The 22,634-nt window shown below is 43.0% G+C and overlaps 1 protein-coding gene across 3 annotated transcripts in view; it reads right to left on the reverse strand.

The window, feature by feature from the left end:
- Positions 1 to 22,634, reverse strand: part of TMEM132B (transmembrane protein 132B) — a 371,304-nt gene that overhangs the window by 39,003 nt on the left and 309,667 nt on the right. For 2 of the 3 annotated variants that reach the window (XM_025473593.3, XM_025473594.3), the window contains exon 5: positions 5,657 to 5,800. In XM_025473593.3, coding sequence (XP_025329378.3) covers positions 5,657 to 5,800 — 144 coding nt within the window. Of the gene's footprint in view, positions 1 to 5,656; positions 5,801 to 7,231; positions 7,630 to 22,634 lie in introns of those variants that run through there. The other variant, XM_025473596.3, reaches the window with a different exon arrangement.

The raw sequence follows: 22,634 nt of genomic DNA on the forward strand, positions 1-22,634 counted from the left end.
TCATTCTGAGTGAGGGCAGCTCCTACATCCACTGACAAAGTGCCCTTAGAAGAAGGCCATATGGAGACACAGGGGCAAGACTCAGTGAAGACAGAGGCAGAGACTAGAGGGACATAGCCATAGGCCAAGGAGACCTGGAGCACCAGAAGCTGGAAGAGGCAGGAAGGATCCTCCCCTAGAGCTTCTGGAGGGAGTGGAGTCCTGCCAATAGCTCAATTTCAGACTTCTGGCCTCCAGATCTGGGAGAAAAGAAATGTATGCTGTTTTAAGCTACTGAGTTTGTGGGAACTTATTATGGTAGCCCTAGTACACACAGGAAAGTTCATTGAAATAAGGATTTTAGATAAAAGGACTATCCTGGGTTATCCAGGTGGGCCTAATATAATCACCAAGGTCCTTAAGAGGGTGGAGTCAGAAACACTGTGACAGAACTAGAGGTGAGAAAGAAGAGAGAGGGAGAGAGTGGTTGAAAGATGCTCTAATGCCGACCTGAAGATGGCAGAGGGGCCACAGCCAGAAATGCAGGTGCCTCTTGAAGCTAAAAAACGCAAGGAGACAGGAACACAGCCTCACAGATCCACTGTAGATTCCTGACCTCCAGTAAGATAACTAATGTGCTTTGTTTAAAGCTACTAGATTGACAGTAATTTGTTACAGCAGCAAGAGAACCACCTTTCAATGATGAGGTGGAAAACAAAAGTCTTTGACAAACTTAGAAAAAGTCCATTATCACAGACTTCCAGATAAGAAAGCCACAGAATGATGCTTTGCTCCTGGTTCATGGGAGGGCTCCCCTGCCCTGCACGACGTCAGATGACAATTCCAGATGACCAGGGGCTGCTGTGTGGGAACTCTGTCCCCACATCCACTGTCCACATGTCAGTTCCTCATGTACAAACTTGGTGGTAGGAATATCACCTGCCTTGAAGACTTGTTGTGAAGACAAGATGGATCAGTATTTCTAATGTCCTCATTATAATAGTACCTGTCACCTACTATGTTCTCAACAAATCTTAACTACTAATGCCCATTTCCTCAGCTGTCAGTTCCCAATGACAAAACTCATAGAGTTCCACCTCTGTAGCTCCCAAGGCTCCTTATACATTGCCCTGCCCGCCAGTGTCCATGGGCAGGTGGGACAAGAGCCTCCCCATGAGAACAGAAGAAGCCTTGGATTATAGTGCCAGGGCCAGGTTTTACCCAATGCCACGTCCTTCTCCCCCATGCTCTTTGAAGATTTCCAGTAACAGGAAATCCACTGGAGATGCTCCAATAAACACCAGGCAACCACTCTTGCCCACTGTCCTGTTCCATCTCTGAGAAACTCTAGCATTCATTCATTATTCATTTGTTAATAGATTCTACAAATATTTACTGAGCCCCACTATGTTCCAGATCTGCTTAGGGCTGGGTGGGGGACATTGTTAATAAAACAAAGTTGTAGACTCTGTAGACCTTGCGATCAAGCTGGGGTTAAAATACACAGATATGAATATGGATGTTGGTATGTAGATAAAATGTTTATTGATCTATTATAGATCCAGCACTATGTGGCTTCCTTTAGGTAAAAACGTATTTAATCATCCCCAAAACTCCATCTTGGGATTCTATAATGTAAAGATTTGACAAGCAAAAATTTAATTATATGTGCTTACAATGACTGGGGGATGCCATCTGATGATACTTCTCTCAGAAATTGTAAGAAAGAAGGATAAGAGAGGGGCACGTATCTCACCACGAACCTTGCTCCAATCTAATTTATGTAGATATCCCCAATGTTCCCTTTCAAACTAGCCTTGACTGACAATGCCCCAGGAGATTTGGCTGCAGCTCAAAAGCAAGACTTTTTTTTTTTTTTTAAATATCAACTATCTTTTGAACTTTTTGAACTCAGGTGTTCTCCCAGGGATTTCATTCAGGATTACTTTTATTACTGTTCTGCTGTATACACTGACTTTCCCTATGGAAGGTTCCACACTGTGACATTATCATCCTTGTTTTACAGATAAGGGATGGTCAAATAGAGAGGGAGGCGGAGTCAGGATATGAGATATGAGCCGAGGTCCTCTGTCTGAAATCTTAATGGAAGGGTTCACTACCTCTGCATTCTCTTTCTCTATAGTGAGCTAGAGAGGCTTCCTTTCTCTGCCCCTGGAAGCCTTAGAGAGCTGTCCTGTATCCCTCTTCACCTCGCCCCTGGGCCTTTTCTACTCATCACCAGGCTACACATTCAGGCATCCTCCAAGCATCTCTCTGTGACAGACGTTGAGGGCCCTCCACGCCCCTGACGCCCATGAGAAGAAGATACTTCAATTTCCAGGGTTGTTCTCATGCCTAGAAAGACACAAAATTCTCCATCAGGGTGACTGAGTAAGAGCTAGCATTTGTTGTGGATTTTTATCAGAAACCAGGGTACAAGACATGCCTCGCTTTCCTCTGAAACCTATCAGATAACTATCAGCAGGAGTGCAGCAAGAAGTGGAAAATCCCCACAAGCCTCCAAGGGGAGTGAGAGGGAGTGGTGGGGAGTGTGGTGATTTGGAGGGCCCAGGCATTATGCACAGGGGTACCCTCCAGTCAGCTCCACATGAGGGTCCCAGGAAGCAACCTGACCTTGTGATTTTCATAAGAAGCTAGAAACCCAGATTTCTACGTGAATTTGACAATTTTTAGAGGGTGGCAAAAAATTAAATAATAGATACACACATATATACATACACTACTATTAAGATGCACCCCCTTCTGTGTGTATGGTTTTTACATAGAAGTTAAAATTTATCCCTCCCAATCTTGCCAGATTTGGCCAAGCTTCCAAATTTCAAAGTCACTTATGTCCTCAGATTCTGTATTCCCCCAAAGTCATTCAATCCCAAGTCAAAGAAGCCAATCTGTTTAAAATTCACATCTTCCTAAATTCACACTTTTCCCCTTACCTAAATCATAGTCCCAATGCACAGAACTTCCAAGGCACCAAATATCTTCTTTGCACCCCGCAAGATCCTCCCTGGGGAGTATACAGTGTTTTCTGCAACCATGAAGGAGTAACTGAATGACACCTGTGCAGGCTAAGGGGGGCGGGGGGGGGGGTGGTCCTCCCCGTGAGGTACTAAGAAATGTCCCCCGTGGTTGGGAATGCCCCTGAGAGGACACTGAGGCCAGGGTGCAGCTCTGTGGGTGATGCTGTTTGTCTTGGAGTGGAGGTGACATTTGCTACAAATATTGACACTAAAGCCATGATAAATATACCACAGCCAATTAATTAACACCATTCGCTTGACTAAGGCCCCAGGATTTGCAACAGAACCTGGCTCTGTTGGCTTTCCCCTTGAAAAGTCTCAAAAGCAGCCCTGAGCTTGATGGTCTTCTCACTCTGCTTTGTTCTTCTGAAGATCATAATTTGCTTGAAGAAATCTCCATCTTTGTGAGGCCACAAAAGTGAAAGTTAAGCAAAACAAAACAAAACAAAACAAAAACACAAAAACAAAAAAAAAATTCCCCAAACGGTTGTCTTCCAAGGTAATGTATCTATCAGACTGGGCAGAGGATACGATATTTCTAGTTCACTTCTGTGTCTGGATAACAAGTGAGTATAAGGCAGTACTGGAGGACAGAGCTCTTCAGGTTGGAGGTGGAGGGGGGAGGTGGCCCACCCTGAGGGACCCTAGGCTCTTGGGAGGGAGTACAGGTGTAGGAGGCTGCAGATGTGGGCCATTTGTTTGGGCTGCCATCACCCAGAGCCACCTCCATATGCCAACCACACCATCGTTTCCCCCTCTGGAGTGACATGGGGACGGTAAATAACATGCATGGTCAAAGGCAATCAAGGACAATGCACCATCAGTATTTCTCCTTCTGTGTGGTGGAGCTAGTTTGACTTGGCTCAGATCTTCCCAAACTCTGAATACAGCAGGCTTTAGATTTGTTTAATCAAACCTGCCCACAGAGTACAAGGCCCGCCAGGAGCCCCAGGGCAAGGCTGCCTGTGCTTTGAAGCCAATCCCCCTTCTGTCTCCAGGGAGAATTAGCATTCCAAGCCCAGGAAGCAGGCTGTGCCAAATTTGGGTTTCCTAAGGATTAACTTTTTTTTTTTTAATTAGGCCTCACAGACACATCAATTCTTCTTTATCAAAAAACCATCTCTGGCTTAAGGCACAGCCTCCTGTAGGCCACCATGAGAAGCAATCAGCCCCTCCCAGATCTTTTCTACCATGAGGAGAACCCTAGAGGCTTTTCTATCTACTCTGGAGTTCTTCAGCCTGGAACCAAGTTTCATTTACCCTCTAAATAGGAACGTGCAGAATGTGAAGGAAGACAGAACCTAGTACGGTTTTTTCTAGAATGAATGGATGGGACCTGGGGGCTCCCTTGGCAACTTGAGAGAGAAGCTCCAAGTCCCTCCTCCAGGAGGTGTCCGCTGCAAAAGGAAATGGCCAAGCAGAGTGCCAAGAAAACACCAGCAGAAACTCTAAATGAGGTGGTTCACACAGACCCCTGCAAAGAACATGAAATAAACCACGGGCTGATTCCTGGCTGAATTTGGAGTCATAAATACAGCTAATTAAAACGAAGAACCCAGAGGAAATGCCTCATGGCCAGATTACCCAAACTGTGAGCTGAATCTCACTGGTACTCAAATTAAGTTAGGAGGCACTTGGAAGGACTTCTATTTTAGGAGTCATCTATTTTAATGTATATTAACAAAAAATTAGCATATTAAGACCAGGGGCTATAATATCTTTATAACGAAGTGTAGGGGCCTATTGGTTATTTTATATAAAAGACTTAGACATAACCTGTGCAAGGACACTCAGCCCTTCCCGTCAGCACCCCAAAATTTCCCATGTGAAAGGTGCCCTCCTTGTACCTGGAAGTAAAGAGACATCCTCATCACCAAGCTTGGAAATTTAGAGAAAGTTGTAAGAAAAACAAGAAAGCTGTATAAACATCCCTTGTTACTTTTTATTGATTTACTACCCCAGTCCACATTCTTTCTAGAATGTCTTCCTAGGTGTGCGCCTTAGCTGAATTGGTCAGAGTGCCTGTCTGATAGAATGCCTTACTAACTAAAGCCTCCAAAGTGAAGTTTTGTCTTCTCAAGTCCTCCCAGATTCACTGTCTCTTGGTGGAAAAAGCACAAAAACTGCCTACCTTGCTGGTTTTTTTAGGTATCCCACTTAATGACTGGACCTCTGTGCACACTTCATAAACCTTTGGTTTTTTCCTCCTGCTAATCTATCTCATGTCAATTTAATTCTTAGTCCAGTTAGAAGAACATGAAGAATAGAGGAAGATTTTTTCCTTCCCTTCAGAGGCTAAATTAGTATTTAAGTTTGAAAAACTGAGACATTTGAAGAAAATATGTTGTGTAAATAATATTATTTACACTGAAAGTTGGCAAACATTGAGATGACATGTGGATTGCTAAAATGAGGGAAATATTATCTCATGACCAAAAGGAGGGGAAGAAAATTATTTCTGTTCAAGAGACTGGGGGTCCCCTCTGTGGGGAGGGTATAGATAGGCCCCCTCTAGAGGGGTCAGCCCTCCACTCCTTGGTGTGGTCATCCTCGCTCCAGCCCAATGAGACCCTGGGACCAAGGGAAGGGCCCCCAGAGGACCGGACCCCTGGCAGGCCCGATGGTCAGGACCCTTGTACCTTCACAACATCTTCGTCCGCAGACCTGCACTCCACAGCCTCTGACACGTCCACCACGGAGCCGTCCTCCTGAATGCCCACGACCTTGACAGGAACCGACACGGCCTTCCCGGTGAGGACAGCTGTGTTCAGCACCTCCGTGTCCTGCACAGGAGAGCAGAGGGTGTAGGTCACACACGGGGAAGCCCACAAGCAGGCTGGGGCCGCCAGCCAGACCATTTCCACCTTAGCACATGCCCTGCCACTAAAACCACGTCTGCGTGGACCAACTTCCCAGGTCGTGCGACACTGCAATTCCGGAGTCGGGAGCATTTCATCCTAGCCTGAGCTCAGGAAGCCTGATGGCTAGACCTCCTTCTCCACCCCCAGGGGCAGGGGCATCATCCTATCCCCCCACAATCCCTCCTGCCACCCCACCCCACCCCACATCCCAGCCTAAAACCAGGCTCACACGCTGCACAGGGTGCCTTCCAACATTCGCCAAATCTCCACTCAAGGGTCACTTGGTAAGTGATATAGCTTGTGCTTATTAAAACAATGAGCATGGCCCTCAGTGCAGTTTCAATTTAAGAAGACAAATAATAGGGCACCTGGATGGCTCAGTCAGTTAAGTGGCCAACTATGGATTCATCTCAGGTCATGATCTCAGGGTAGTGGGATTGAGCCCTGCATGGTCTCTGAGCTCAGCCCAGAGTCTGCTGGTCATTCTCCCTCTGCTCCCCAACCCCCATATCTCTCTCTCAAATAAATAAACAAATAAAATATTTTAAAAAGAAGACAAATAAGAGCACAAGTAACAGAAGAGAACTAACTAGTCCCAGAATATCAACCTCTGCACCCCTGACCTGACCCAGGATCCTTCTTCCCCACCAAGCCTCCATGTGCCCCCAGTCCCCTCTAGCCCAGGGATCTGTGAACATGTTAGTTTCTCTCTTCCTCTGCCGATCCCTGGGGTCCTGTAGGATCTACCTTTATGACTTCTGTCTCACCTGTTACATTCTTGCCATCTCCATGGCCACCCCCCCCCCCCCCACAGAGAGACTGTCCTCACTGGGACAGCCACAACGGCCTCCAACCCATGTCCTGTGTTCACTCTCCCCATGACAGTTGAAGAGATTCTTTTTCATCTCAATAGAATTCAGATCATTTCTCTCCTAGATTCAAACTCTTTGAAAGCATCCTACTGTTTATTCTTAAGATAAAGCCCATGCTCCCTGCCAGTGGTGATCTGACCCTGGCCCACCCTCCGGCTCTCTCACCCTTCTCCTGTTCCTCCTCACAGACTTCTCTTACTTCTCTCCACGGTAGCACACACTCAGCATGCCTCCCGCTCTTACCCATGCAGAGCCCTCCACCATACCTGCCTCTGCTCCGGCCATCTCAGCCTCCATGCCCACTTCTTCAGAGGAATAGGGCTTTTCTGCCCTCCACAGTGTGAATGAGCGCTGCCCTAGCTGTGCTGCACAGTAATGACCACCACAGCTCACCCTATGTTTATCTTGTGTTTGTGTTTCCATCTCTAATGACTCATTAGACTGTAAACTCCCCAAGTGTCTCAGCCCCCTTTGTTCTGACCTGTGTTGCCTCTACAGAACCGGGGATGGTATCTGGTGTGCAGAAGAGAGGTCACATGTGTGGGCTCTGGAACTGGACTGTCTCGGTTTGAAGCTGGCCCAACTTCTGTTCCAATGGATCTGCAGTCATGGAAAACCTGACTCAAGTGAAGTGATCCAACACGGGTCTAATTATGCCTCTTACATAACCAGAGTCTGGAGGACCGTGGCTGCTGCCTCTGGTCCAGTGACTCCCCGAGGTCAGGGCTACTTCTCTGCCGTTCTCTTGACCACTTCCTCATGTAGCAAGATGGCATCCGTCACACCAGCCATCTGCCCACTGTCTACACAGGGAGAAGGCAGGATGGAGAGTACACCTGCTGTGCCTGCTCCTTTTCATCAGAAGTCCAAAGCTTGTCACACGGCCAGCCCACCTGCAGAGGAGGCTGGGAAAGTGGGCATCTGGAGTAGAGTTGGCAGTGGAGTAGGAGTAGTGTAAATGGCTTTTTATAGTCCACTACCAGGTCTGCCACGAGTTATTTACTTCTCCCTGTGCCTGAGATCCCTGGAATACAGAGATAATAAAAATACGTACCATCAAGATTTAATGAAAATGTGCAAAGCTTAGAACATTATATGCTCATTGGCATATAATGAGCAGCAAGAGCTCAATAACTGTAGGTCTTGCAGTAGATGCTATGAGAGATTGCTTCTATGAATGAATGAATGAAAGAACCACCAGGCAGGTTCACAAAGGGACTCTAGTGAAGATGCTCTTCCACGCTTGTCCAAGAGAAAGAGTCAACAGGAGAAGCCGATGGGAAACTGGGCCACAGCAGCGAGATCCTCGGAATACTCAACAGTAGGCTCCACCAGAATCAACCCAACGGATGATCATTTCAAGTGCTCCCTTCACTCTCGGAGCCCCTAGTCTCAGCTCAGGCACTAAGTGGGTCCACATTTGATTTTCTAAATCAGCCCCTCATTATCCACCTTAAACCTGAAGATGGGTAAGAGATGGAGTCAATGAGTGATAACAATGATGATGATGACAGGCAGTGTTCTAAGTACTTTACATGTAATTAATTGCTCATTCAGTTTACTCAACAACCCTTCCAAGATAATTCCTTGCATTATTCCCAGTCTATAGATTTGTTATTCACTGATAGCAAACCTGAAAAATAACAGCTACTTGTCAATAAAAAAAAATCAACTTTGTAATGAACAGCTGTAAACAATGCCAACCCAATCTAAGAAAGATGTAAAAATAAGTTGGGATCTTTTTTTTTTTACATATGCCCTCTCCTCTGGATGAATTCTCAAGGAGTTAACTACAAAAGCATGTAACTCTAGTCCACGTTCCTAAGTATTCCATTCTCACCAGGGGCATGAAGTATATGTACCTTTATATTTAAGGAGTACAGCAAGGACAGGAAGCAGGAAGCACTGCAGAAGTTGAGATGAGAGCTCACTAAAGATGGGATAGTGGTGTGGGTGTGGGCATTATTACAATGTGTACAAAGAACAGAGACTATATCATGATTCCAGAACAAATGGCTAAATTCTACTCATAATGCAACTGAAAAAAAAAAAAAGCAATATGGGTGTTTGCTGTGTTTAATGGGCATGCATTAATTCTGCCTTATGAGCATTCACGGATGCTGAACATCCATTCAGCCTTCTGTTTGTAATAAAAAACATTTTATTTTCCTTTAGGTAATCTTCCACTCTACTACCAATGAAGGTGACTTAGATGGTGCTGACCTCAGATGGCCAAGTCAAGCTTCACAGAGGAGCACACCGAATGTGGCCCATTGGGGTATGCCAGTGTCGTGTCCTCAAAGACTGATTCAAGTGAAATACAAACAATGGAAATCAAAGACAAGAGAAGGATAAGACAGAGTCCTGGGAAAGATTTCTGGGTTTCTAAATCCAGCTATATCTGTGTCTTCTATCTTTGGAAATTAGATACATGAAATAAACTGTTTTACTTAAGTCAACTTGAATTGTAAGCCAATTTACAACTGAAAGTCTTGACAAATACACATGAGAATAGGCAACATGTTGGCTCTAAAATGAACACCAATCTCTACCCTGTAGAAGCTCACAGCCTTCAAGGAAGACACCACAATAATTTTACTAAACTGAGTTTCAAGGGAGGTGGCTTTATTTTTCATAACAACCAATCACAACTGATCCAAGCTTGTGAGTTTATCTAAATACCTCTGCAACCATGTTTCTTCTTTTAGTTTTTGCACAGGTGGCTGAGATTTTTATAACCATGTTTTCCAATGTCCATCAATGGTCTCTCTAAAATTCCAAAGGCAATCCTACTTGCTTCTGACACAATAAGAAAGCAATTTATCTTGTTAAATATTACATTTAAATCATCCCCTGGTGCCACAGACTGCTAAAAATTCACCATCTATCAAAATATAAGCCTTTTATTCTGTCCTATTTGTGCAAGCTCTAGGTTTTATGTCTTGAAAGCATATTTATATTCCTTTATGAAGATGAGTTTCCATTAATGTTGCACACTACAGCAGCATCAGTGGAAATGGCAGAGTAAGGATATCTGAAAACTCTCTCCATAAAAGCAAGGAGAAAACTTGGGGAAAAAAGTTAAAATCAACTTTTTTAGAACTCTGGAAATAAAACAAAGGCTTATGCAACCAGGAGAGTATTTATTCAAGAAAAACATCTGAATCTTGTTTTTTTTTTTTTTTTTTAAAGAAAGAGAACTTTGTGGCATTTTAACTTGGTTATTCCCATCCCTACTTCTTAGCCCCATAGTAGCTTTAAAAAATTATAGCCCATATTCACAGTCAAAAGCACAAGCTTTGCAGTATAAAAGCCACTGGAGAGAGATCAGGGCTGGGATCTTTTACACCCTAATTCCCAAAGAATTGCCATTATTCAACTTGTCTTATAGTTCCCTGGCAGATCCCACTTGCAAGGCTATCAGTATTTGACTTCACTCTGAGTTCACACAGTGTGAAAAGCTTTTCTCCTAGAAGTATTTATTAAAAGCAATTGTAGGCAATTGTTTAACTTCATAGCTGCCTCTGAGTGGTGAAAAAAGTCTGGTGCAAAAAACCAGACTAACCTAACAGCTTAAAAGGAATGATGATGAATGAGATGCCCACAGGTGCTCCCAAAAGCTAATACCTACCCTGGGGAATCTATAAGATCATGATTAACTTAGAGCTGTGTGCATGCCCAGGACTGTGTTCATACTCAGAAAGGACCTAACAAGTCTGTAAGTTCTCACTTCTTGTTGACTTTGAGGTTCTATGAAAGCAGGAACTGAAAGCTAAGGCAGAGCTGTAAATACCTGGCTATTATAGAAAGCATGTCCCAACACACAGAGAAGCTCTTGGCAAAGACTGGGACACTTATTAATTCCAAGGGTCTAAAGAAACCTCTGTTCAATCATTGGCTGACTACCACATGGGCCAAAGACTTCAGAGACCACACACAACAAAGAATAGAGACTTAACAGAATTAGTTCATTAAAGTCACTAAACAAACTATTACAAAAAACAATAAATACAAACTCAGGGGAAAGGAAACAATCTAATTGCAGAGTTGCTACATTATTTAAAATTTCCACTTTTCAACAACAACAACAAAATTAGGAGACATGCAAACTAACAAAAAAGTATGGCCCAGGCATAGGACAAAAAGTAATCAAGAGAACTGTCCTTGAGGAAGCCCAGATGTTGGACTTACTAGACAAAGATGCAGATATTTTAAGCCAGCTATTTCAAATGCATTCAAAGAACTAAAAAAGAAAATCATGTTTAGAGACCCGAAGTATGAGGAAGGTGTCTCAGCGATGAGTGAATGCCAATAAAGAAATATAAATTATGAATAATTATGAACAAAAGAACCAAATGGAAATCCTGGAGTTGAAAAGTACAATAACGCAAACAAAATTCACTAGTTTGTTCTCCCATAGGAATGGAGTGAAAGTAGAACAGGATAAGAGGACAAAATGTGGAAAATCCACAAACATGGAGAAATTAAACAGCCTCCTTTTAAAAAATAAATGGTTCAAAGCAGAAATCACAGAGGAAATTGGAAGAATGATTTGAGATGAGTGAAAGGAAAAACACAACATACCAAAACTTACAAGATGCAGAAAAAGTAGTACTTAGAGATAAATTTATGGCTGTAAATGCCTACATTATAAAAAAGAAGAAAAAAAGAAACATCTCAAACCAATAACCTAGGCTTCCACCTTAAGGAATTAGGAAAAGAAAAGCAAACTAAATCCAAAACAAGCAGAAAAAAGAAAGGAATAAATAGAGTGGATGAAGAAGTTACAGGAATAAAAGGCACAGCATAAGGGAATACAGTCAGCGATGTTGTAACAGCAACGTAACATGACAGATGGTTAACTTCACTTGTGGCAAACATACCATGATACATAAACTTTTAAAACAAAAACAAAAACCCAAAGGGCATGCACATTTTTTCATTTTAATAAGTACTGCCAGATTGTTTCTCAATGATATAGTAGCAGTTTCCACATTGATCAGTAATACATGACACTGTGGCTCCATATCCTTGCACCATTTTATAGGATCAATCTGTTTAATTTTTTGTTAGTATTGAAAGGTAAAAACATGGCATTGTTGCTACTTTAATATCTCTCTGAACTTAAAAGGAAGTTGAACATTTGTTTCATACTTTTATTGTCTATTTGCATCTGCGTTTTTGTGAATTGTTTGCGTGTTATTTTTCTAGTTATTCTTCCATTTTTCTATTTGTCTGTTTGTATTTTTAAATGAATTTCTTAGAGTTCTTCGTGTATTTGAGCCACAATTTTAGTGGCTAGAAAAATTCTATCTCAGTGTTTTTCTTGATTTATGATGGCATCTGTGACAAAATTTTACAAATAAAGAGTAGAAAAGAATCATCTAAGAAAGAGAAAACAATACAGAAAATCAATGAAATTAAATCAAAAGTAAGTTATTGTGTAGAATAGCTTCAACAATAATAAATTAGTTAAATTCAACCAAAGTGTAAGAATAGTACAGTGAACATGACAAAATATTATTGAAAGGAACTTAAAGATACCAAAACAAAGGTAAAAACATCTTGTGTTCATAGATTGAAATACTTAATAATGTTAAGATAATACTCCTCAAAGTGATCTACACAGTTAATATAATCACCATGAAATGTCCAGCTGCTTTTTTACAGAAATTGACAAATGGATTCCGAAACCCATATAGAAATGAAGGGACTCCAATACTCAAAATGGTCTTTAAGAAGAACAAAGCAGGAGGACTCACCCTTTCTGAATATAATGGACTTTCCACAAATAAAGCTTCACTATTTCCATTTCCAGTCAATTGATTTTTGACAGGGGTGCCAAGACAATTCAAAGGTTTCAAAGAATGGTCTTTTCAACAAAAGATGTGGATTAGCTGAATATCCATGTGGAAAAAAACAAAGAAACGAAACTGGACCCTTACCCTCACACCACATACACAAACTCAAAATGAATCAAAAACACAAATATAAGAGCTATAAAACCCTTAGAATAAGACAGAGGTGTAAATCTTCATGACGTTGCATTGCATTGTCCTTACTCTGGACTCAGGTTAATAGAAGAGCTACTGTGACAGAGAAAGGGAGAGCATGGGGTATTGTGTTCTTAGAGTTTCTGATCGGGAATGAGCTCATTACTCCACACAAGTTTCATTGCCTAGATCAAAACGCATGGCCATACTTAAGTTCAAGTGGACAGTGAAATCCAGCTAAACAATGTGCCCAGAAAGAGAAATGGTGGGCATATCTTGTCCTTTTTTTTCTTTTTTAAAAATGAATGATTGATTGATTGATTTATGAGAGAGTGCATGCACACATGCGCGTGTGCAAGCAGTTGGAGGGGCAGAGGGGGAAGGAGAGAATCTCCAGCAGATTCCATGCTAAGTGCAGAGCCCTATGCGGGGCTCAATCTCATAACCCTGCAATCATCACTTGAGCCAAAACCAAGAGTTGGAGGCTTGACTGAGCCACCCAGGCACCCCTGTCTGCCATCCTTTTAAATCCTTTGAAAAAAAATTCTCATTTTACAAGTAATGAAACTGAAGCACAGCATACTACTGTTAATCAATATATGGATCCAATCCATTGTTTGACCTGCTGCTACATGCCTGTAGGAGTCACTCTCGAACCTCTCCTTACCCTTTAAGCCCCCCACAACCACCTATCTCTGTTCTGTCTCTATGAATTTGCTTATTCTGGACATTTCATATAAATGGAATCATAGTATACATGCCCTTGTGTGTCTGGCTTATTTCACAAAGTATAATGTTTTTAAGGTTTATTCATGGTGTAGCCTGTGCCAGCACTTCATTCATTTTTGTGGCTGAATAATATTCCATTGTATGGATAGAACCACGTTTTATTTACCCATTTATTAATTGATGGGTACTGGGGTTGTTTTGCATCAGCACAGGTCCAGAGAGAGGATAATGCTATGCAAAGTCCCCAGCTGATGTGTGTGGGACCTGCAGTGTGAGCAAGGATAAACTATCGTTGTTCTAAGTTATTAAAATCTAGGTTAAAAAAAGTTACATGTAACTTGCAGCATACTATTTTGATTATATACTCTCAGGCCAATGATAAAAATATGTGTAAACACATACTGAATTCTAGTTGGGCGGGTTTTCCACAAATGTAAGGGTTGGCAGTTCCAAAACTGCTTCAGTGAATTCTACGACTGACCAAGTAAGATATGTTGATAATAAGGAGAGCCAGGTTTCTCACTGCTAGAGAAGTGAATTTAAAATAGAAAGAAGAGGGGTGTCTGGGTAGCACAGTCAGTGAAGCATCTGACTCTTGGTTTTGGCTCAGGATGTGATCCCGGGGGGGGTGAGATGGAGTTCCACGCTGGGCTCCACACTCAGTGCAGGGTCTGCTTGAATTCTCTCTCCCTGTCCCTCTGCCCCTCCCACTCATGCATTCTTGCTGTCTCTCTCAACAATAAGTAAACCTTTCTTTTACAAAAAATGGGAAAAAGAAAGGGTAAGAATGAACTCTGGTCATAAATTAGAAGTAGAGGTACAGCCATGAACTTGTGGGAGATGACAGGTATATGCATGTTTATGGGTATACAAACGTAGGTGTGTATTTATATAGCTTCTCCTAGGTTCCCTTTGCTCAGAAGGCTTTGATACAATTATACCGTGGCAATCAGCATACCTAGACCCAGATTTTAGTTCTAAATATCCTCTCTGAGGAAAGGAAAACAGAGGTCCTCAGAGAAATGGCTGATTTTGCAAGAAAACACAAGATAATGAGCCTAAAATATATTGTAGAGCTAGAAAGTAACAAAGGGCTTGAACAAATGTCAAAAGGATACAGGAGACAGCTTCAAGGAGCTCCCACTGGTCAATCTGGGACAATCTTATGCCACTATAAATAATTATAATAACTAATTGTATATGTATAGTATGTGTGTATGTGTGTGTGTGTGTGTATACATATATATATATATATATTTGATATGTATAATATATAATAAGCTTCTGAGTCCATACTGATGTAAACAAACAAATAGGGGAGAAAGAAAACTTTCACCCTTAGGGTAGAATTCCAACTAATAAATAAAAAACTAATGATGAAATTGGAATACCACCACCTGGCAACCACCATTTATTACCATTACTGTAATGGTAATACAGCATGAACACTACTAGTAATTAAAAGTATAAGACACAGCCGATTCATATAGTGTCAATGTATCTCTGTGTAAGAGATCAATGACCTCAAAGAGAAAAGCAGTAACTCTATGGCACCAAATCCCAGCATATATCACATCACCCATGTGATCAAAGATAACCTCACTTACTGGGATCAACAGACATCCTAAGTCCTGAAAAAGGACATACATCACTTCTGGAGCATTTCCAGAAAGAAAGAGTGAATCTGATAATGAGGAAACATAAGACAAACTTGCACTTCAGGCACATTCTACAAAACAACTGGCCTGTACATTTCAAATCTATCACAGTCTGAAATTCAAAGACTCAGAAATGCCCAGTCTGAAGAGGATGGACAGACATACAACAAATGTCTGTGTAATTCCAGACCAGCTCCCTGAACAGACAAAAACAGGTACAATTCCTCTGCTACAATGAATGTGAGTGGGACAGTAGAAGAAATCCAAGCAAGGTCTGGGGCCGAAGTAATTCTTTGTATCGATTATTTAACCTGCTGATTTTGATATTCTCACTCTACCTGTGCGAGAGTGTTGGGAAAATTCACACTGAAACATCTGCAGATGAAGGATCATCATGTGTGGGACTCAAACATTTCATAAAAGCAGCAACAAGTGCATGTTCGTGTAGAGAGAGGATGTTGCCATCTGGGGAATTTTGCTGAAGGTATTTGGGAAATGCATATATTCAGACTCTGAGGAAGTTTTACAATAATACAAAGAACCAAAAGAACAAACAAATCAGTGAATAAATGCACAAAGAAATAGGACATGGTTAATGCCTAACAGACATTGTCTATGAGAACTCTCTTCAAACACTTAGGTAGGTGCCAGGCACTGTGCTAAGTGATTTAGACGCATTATCTGCTAATAATGATGCACATTTATAATAAATACAGTATAATATGTATTCACACCTAAAAGTAAAAATCACACTAAAGGACAGCCTGCTACATCATAAGTATTTGATAAACATTAATTAGTCTTATCAATATCTCACTTAATCCTCAACTGTTCCTATTAAGGATTATTGTTTTCTTTTTTTTTTTTTTAGATTTATTTATTTATTTATTCATAGAGACAGAGAGAGAGAGAGGCAGAGACACAGGCAGAGGGAGAAGCAGGCATCATACAGAAAGCCTGATGTGGACTCGATCCAGGGTCTCCAGGATCACGCCCTGGGCTGCAGGCGGCGCTAAACCGCTGCACCACTGGGGCTGCCCAGGATTATTGTTTTCATTCTCCTTGTGCAAATGAGAGAACCAAGGCTGAAAAGGGTCCTTTAATTTGGCCAGCATTCTGCTAAGCAGCTAAGCTGGGATGTGAACAAAAGCACGTAGAGGCCAAAGCCCATCACCCTGGCCACACTGCAACTTCTCGTAGTTCCTCACCTGGAAAACGAGGCCAACACTATTTCTTTGTCTAAGTCAAAAGCTTTAAGGGTAAAAGACAGATTAGTACAAGCTTTGATTTTAAGACTTGTAAGAAGATATTTTACAAACCCACTAAGCTTTAAGATTTTGAAGAAACAGCCAAGGAGCCCCAAAGCCCCACGCCACAATTACACGTGGCTTCTAGCAGGTTCCATTCGAGCCGCTACCCCTCCCCGTGTGAGAGGGTCCGGACCGCAGTTCGAGAGGTCCAGCAGCCTACTTCCTCTGGTCCCTGGCACAGAGGTGTCAGGCCCTGAATGGGAATCTACCTCTGACCCCGTTTCGCTCTCAGACACTCTGACTTCTGATTTCTAAAGCTGTAAGACAGGTGTAAGCTTCACTCAGAGATAAACAAGGACTCTGGCTCCAGCAGAAACAAAGATCTTCAATCCCACTGTTGTGTATTATGTAACTCTGAGATCAGCCTAGTTCCTTCCAAGTAATGGTTATTTTTGGATTCTAATAATTTATGTCCACAAAGCAGTAAGTGACTTCAAAATTCAGTTCTTTATGTGTCCCCGAATAACAGGGAGAAAGTTATTTCCAATACGATGGCACTCAGAAGGAGTTGATAAAATGTATCTCCACAGAAGTACAGTCCCAATGTCACCTGGGTGGCAGCTTGGAGGGAAGAGACAAAAGCCATGTAGAAGGATCTGTGATCAGTGGCCACCCCCTTGCACTGGGCAAGCTCACCCATACAAGTAACCAAGAGCAGTGGTGGTAAGGGCCACCTGATGGACAAGGTTAGGGGTCATACACAATTTGGAAAGTGGCCACCCCGCAGGCCTCACCATCAAGTTTATGTCCACCATCCACATAGCAGGACGTATGCAGTTGAGTCCTGACACTGGATTTGAGCCAGCGTTGGCCACGGAGCTGGAAGGCCCTAGAGGGGCAGGGTCCGCTGCCAGGGGGAGAGGGGGTGTTAAGATCTCAGATGGTGACTGCAGCAGGAAGCATCCCGTGGTGACATGAGGCCCAGACTGGAAGTTAGAGAGACTCACAAAGACAGACATCGCACAAGCTTAAGTCAAACGGGAGGGACGGAGAGAAAAGACACACACGCTTTTAAAAAGCTAGACAGACACAAGGACAACAGGGGCAGAGAGAAACATAAATCCTGAAGCTCAGGGGAGAGAAAGGCAGCATCCTGGACACAACATGCAAGTCAGAGGGACACATGGAGAATGGGCGTGGGGTTGTGGGTTGGCTCAGGTGGGTCCTGTGTGTTCCCACATCCCGGCTCTGGATGACAATTACATGTGTTTTCTCTAATTCCTTCCTCTGTGTAATGGTTAGCACTTCCTTGGTTACAATGTTACCTGTAAGCAGTACTTCTTTGTCGCTTGTGCAACAGCTTCCCATCAATTTAACACAACCTCTGGATGCCAGAGGACCAGCCAGCAGATGACATTTGTTCAATTAAAAGCTAAACCAGATCTGATGGCACCTCTAAAGAACTGATCCTGAAGTTAAGCTTAGCACCTCTGAAACCCAAGCCCACATGGAGAACTAACTCCTTTCTAACCTGAACAACCACCCCCCATACAGTTACTGTGGACTGGCTGGTGCCCCGTGACTGCAGTGAGCAGACTGCAGACTGTTGGCTGGGCTGATTTTCAGTCCCTTGTCAGGCTCCATCCAAGTGAGGATGGATGGAGGAGGAAGAAGGAGGAAGGAGGGATGGAGGAGGATAGAGAAGGAGCTGGGAGGAAGGATGGAGGAAGAGGGAGAGGATGGAGGAGAGATGGAGATGGAGGGATGGAGGGAGCAAAGGAGGAGGGAAGGAGAGGGACAAGGACAGGAGTGGCAGAGGAAGGAAAGAGAGAGGATGTGAGGGAGAAAGAGGAAGAACTTTTATCTAAAAGAGAAAAAGACAGACAGTTGGATAGACAGAAAGACTGAGAAGGTACAGTCTTTGAGAGAGAGGGAGACAGACTGACCTAGGTGGGCCGGGAAGGGGCAGAGCAACAGAGACAAATGAGGGAGAGGAGCAGAGAAGATGGAGCTAGCGGTGAGATCAAGGCTGACCACAATGGGCAGGAAGATTGCAGAGCCAGCAGCAAAGAGAGGAAGCACTGCCCAAGACCTCATATCCAAGCCACGGGGCTTTCCACTGCATACAGCCAGCACCTCTGTGTCCCCCGCAGGGCTTGTGGGGCCGGGTCCAGTCCTGACTCTTGTAGCCTGACTCCCCCACTGAGCTGGGACCCAGCACAGATGATCATTCTCACATGCCAGGACCCTGGCAAAGTGCCCCTGAAAATGGGGTACACCTGCCAGGGGTTCTCAACATGGTCATGTCCCCAGGGTCTTCCTTATGGAACACAGCAGAGCAAAACATTCTTTTAGCACATGCTCGGGGCATGGCTGGGCAGACAAGAAAGGGAAAGACAAGAAAATCCAGAAGATTCTATGACATGGTTATGATACCTGGGCACTAGGTAAACCTTCGTGTTTTTATTCATGTAATTCTCATCATAAATCTATGAGGAGGAACCTTAGTCGTCCCCATTTTACAGATAAGAAATGGAGGCACAAAAAAATCACCCAAGCTTTTATCACTGAATGCTGGACCCAGAACTAAAACCCAGCACATCCTACTTCAGAGTTTGTGCCCGTAGCCACCATGCTATTCTGCTTAAGAAGAACATAATATCAAAACATGAAACTCATAGGACGCTATTTCAGATAGAACCTTTCTATGTTCTCTCATTAATCCTCAGAGGGAGGGTCTTTTTTGACTAGTCTCATTCCTGCATTGTTTTTACACATTACTCTATTTTATGTCATAGGAATTGCCACACTTTGGAAATTACCTAATTTATTTATTTGCTTTCGATCAGCCTCTCCCACCAAAAATTAATGCTTGGACTCTGCTTCCATTCAACCCAGGAATGTACCGACTGCTATAACTAGAAAAATCAGACAAAATACATAAAACAATTGTTTTCAGATACTATGAAAATAGGTAGAAATAAAGAAATGTGAAGGGGAGTCCCTTGGTCACTGTAGGAAGAATAAATTCAAATAAAACTCCACCCTCTTGTTGAGATCAGATGACCAAGGTCAAGGTTCAGGGAAGTGAAGGCAGCTAGAATTTGGAGGTAGTTTATCTGAGAGAAAGGAGTGTTGCATAAGGAGAGTATCTTAACATCCGCAGAGGGGCCCCTGGGGGTCTCTGGCTCGGTACTCAGCTGTGTGTGCAAGGCCAAAGAGAGAATCTCCTGAAGCAGTAAAGCTGAGCAATTCTGGAACACACACAGGGTTGGAAACAGTCTGTGTTCCAATCAGCCAGACTGGAGAAGCCTTGCAAGATGGGGGACGCTGGGCAGAGTGCTCAGAGGGTCATGCCATAATAGTGGAGCTATATTAGCCCCGGTAAAGGCTGCTCTGGACTGGCCCTGAAGAAGCTTAAAGGCAACCTCCAAAGAATCACTCTGATCTACAAGCCAGAACAAAGTCAACACTGATTAGAAGAATACAACAAAACCTGGCACTCGACAAGGTAAACTTCACAATGGACAGGAGCCAATCTGACCTGACCGGGTAACCAGGAGAAAAATCAGGCAATAGAAACAGACTCAGAAATGCTGCAGATGATGTAATTGTGTATAAAAGGGGAAAAATATGTCTAGATAGAAAATATTCAGTCTAAAAGACAGTAGAATGACTCCTATGTGCTCACCCGAATAAATAAGAACAAACAGCCATATAGGGACATAGAATGTTTACTCATACTAGCCTGAAACTGGAAACAATCTGCGTGGCCATGAGCGAATGAATAAACAAAGTATATAGCATGCCCACACAACGTGGTTTAATTCAGCAATAAACAACTGATAGATGTGGATGAACCCGAAAGTAATTATGCTCAGTGAAAGAAGCCGGAGCACATACTGTATGATTACACTAATGTGCGATGCTACAAAAGGCAGAATGAGAGTGACAAAGGCTACACGAGTGGTTGTCAGGGACTGGTAGGGGAGAAAGCCCTGGCTAAGCAGAGGCAAGAAGGGACTTTTGGGGATGATGGAAATGTGCCATGCCTTGACTGTGGTGCTGGTGACAGAACAACCCATAAATCTCATCAAACTGCAAAACGGGTGAATTTTACGGCATGTCAATTATAGCTCAGTAAACTGTAAAACTAGACCTCATTCTCTGATCATTCCTTCCTGCACCCCTGCTTCTTCTATTCAATAAATATTGGGTCAGAAGAAAAGGAGAGGAGCAGAAAGCCATGCAAAGGATGAAGCAGCAACAAAGGAAGGAAGAGGGGTACAGGTACCATTGGCAGGTCCACTACTGAAGCTATATCAAGAAGAAACTGAAATTCAGAGGTGTTCAGCCACTTTCTCACAGTGCAGCGCTGGGAAGCATCACATATCACCCGGGGTGGGGAGGGGAGATGAAACATGTACACTTTCCTTACCTGGTCATGAGCTGCAATGTCTCCCTCTCCTCCCAATGGTCCCACTGCCTAGAGGAGCCAGAGCAAGGTGTGCAGTGGGTGGTACAGGGCCAGCTTGGGAGGTGGCCCTCTTAGTCCCCCTCTCACCTGGGTCACTTGGGAAGGTCATTGAAATGCACTCTGATTTAGCTTCTTTACCTCTCAGAGATGGTCAGTAACTGCACCTCTGCCTCATAAAGTAGTCATGAGGCTTAACTAAGGCACTGCATTTAAATCACTGAGATCACTGCCCGGCCCATGATGGGTGTTCAATAAAGGTAACTTACCAGTTTTAATGCTTCCATATTTGTTTTGTGGAAAACCTCTATGCATCCTTCAAGATTCTACTAAAATGTTGTCTCCCACATGAAGCCTTCCCAGATGACATCTCCCAGTCAGAATTAATGATTTCCTCACATATGTCCCCACAGGGCTTTTTAACGCCTCCTTTTAGCACATGGCATCATAGGTCACATGTTACTTCTCAGTTGTGCTATGGAATGCTTAGAGTCTAGCACAAGCCTGGAGTCATTAGGGTGTCTGAACAAATGAGCAAATACCACATCTGATGTGGACCACAACTCACATAGTCTACACAGTATGGTATCAAGGGCAGGTGAGTTGGGGAGGGCAGAGCAGGAAGTCACATCCTTGGAAAGACAAAAATCCTAAAGGTCTCACTGAGCCTTTGGTCCTGAGCCTATTGTATTTCCCTCAAGAACTAAACTCACTTCAGAACAGCTTTCTGATTAAGAAATCTTCATAAAGTTTATCTGCAAAGACAAGGCAGCTGCATGTTCTCACAGGCAAACCTGACCAAAAACTACACTTTTCTCACTCCAAGCATTTTGGAATATCTCTCTTATGAGTGGCTGGAGGAGGGCTGCCAGGAGCAAAACTCTGTGAAGACCACATCCTAGTCTCTACTTTCCCCACACAGACCCTGCCAAGAGGAAATGCAGGATGTCATGCTAGAAGCCATCCTTCCAGTCTGTGTGAGAAATTGTTCACCGTCTTTTCCTTAACTTACGTCAGTGTTAAGATAAATACATAAAGTGAGCAATTTACTCTAGTATTATTATTATAATTCAAAGTAACTCTGCAGTGGTACCCCAGCATTTATGAATGGTGTTTCAGGACTCAAATCAATGAGACAGTTGGCTGCAAATCTGTTTTTGTCTTCCCAGCTTTGTTATATCAAATCCAACTGCCTTTTTTCTTCACCTAAATTTTTCAGCACACAGTGAACTTGCTAGGTTTCTAGAGCCATAACAAATGACTACAAAGAGCAGAAATTTACTCCTTCACAGATTCATTGATGAAATCTGGGATTTGGGTGTCAGTGGGGCCACACTCTTTCAGAGGCTCTAGAGGAGGATGCTTCCTTATGCTTTCCAGCTCCAGGGGCTCCAGGCTATCCCTTTGCTATAGTCACTGCCTCCAATATCACATGGTCTTCTCTTCTGTGTATGTGGGTCTTAAATCTCCCTCTCTTTTCTCCTCATAAAGACACTAGTTACTGGACTTAAGGCCACCAGGATTATTTCTTCTTAAGATCCTTAACTTAATTATGTCTGCAAACCTATTTCCAAACAAGGTCATATTCACAGACACCAGGAATTAGAAATTGGGATATACTTTGGGGGGGACCCACTATTCAACCCACTAGAGGGCTTATCTTCTAAGATTGTATAGAATAAGGCACAAAGGGACCAGCTCTGACCAATGTCACCAGAAAACAAAACCTACAAACAACAACAACAAAAACCCTAGAACTCTTACCTATATGAAGAGAAAA

The sequence above is a fragment of the Canis lupus genome, chromosome 26, assembly GCF_003254725.2.
Source record: "Canis lupus dingo isolate Sandy chromosome 26, ASM325472v2, whole genome shotgun sequence".
NCBI lineage: Eukaryota > Metazoa > Chordata > Mammalia > Carnivora > Canidae > Canis > Canis lupus.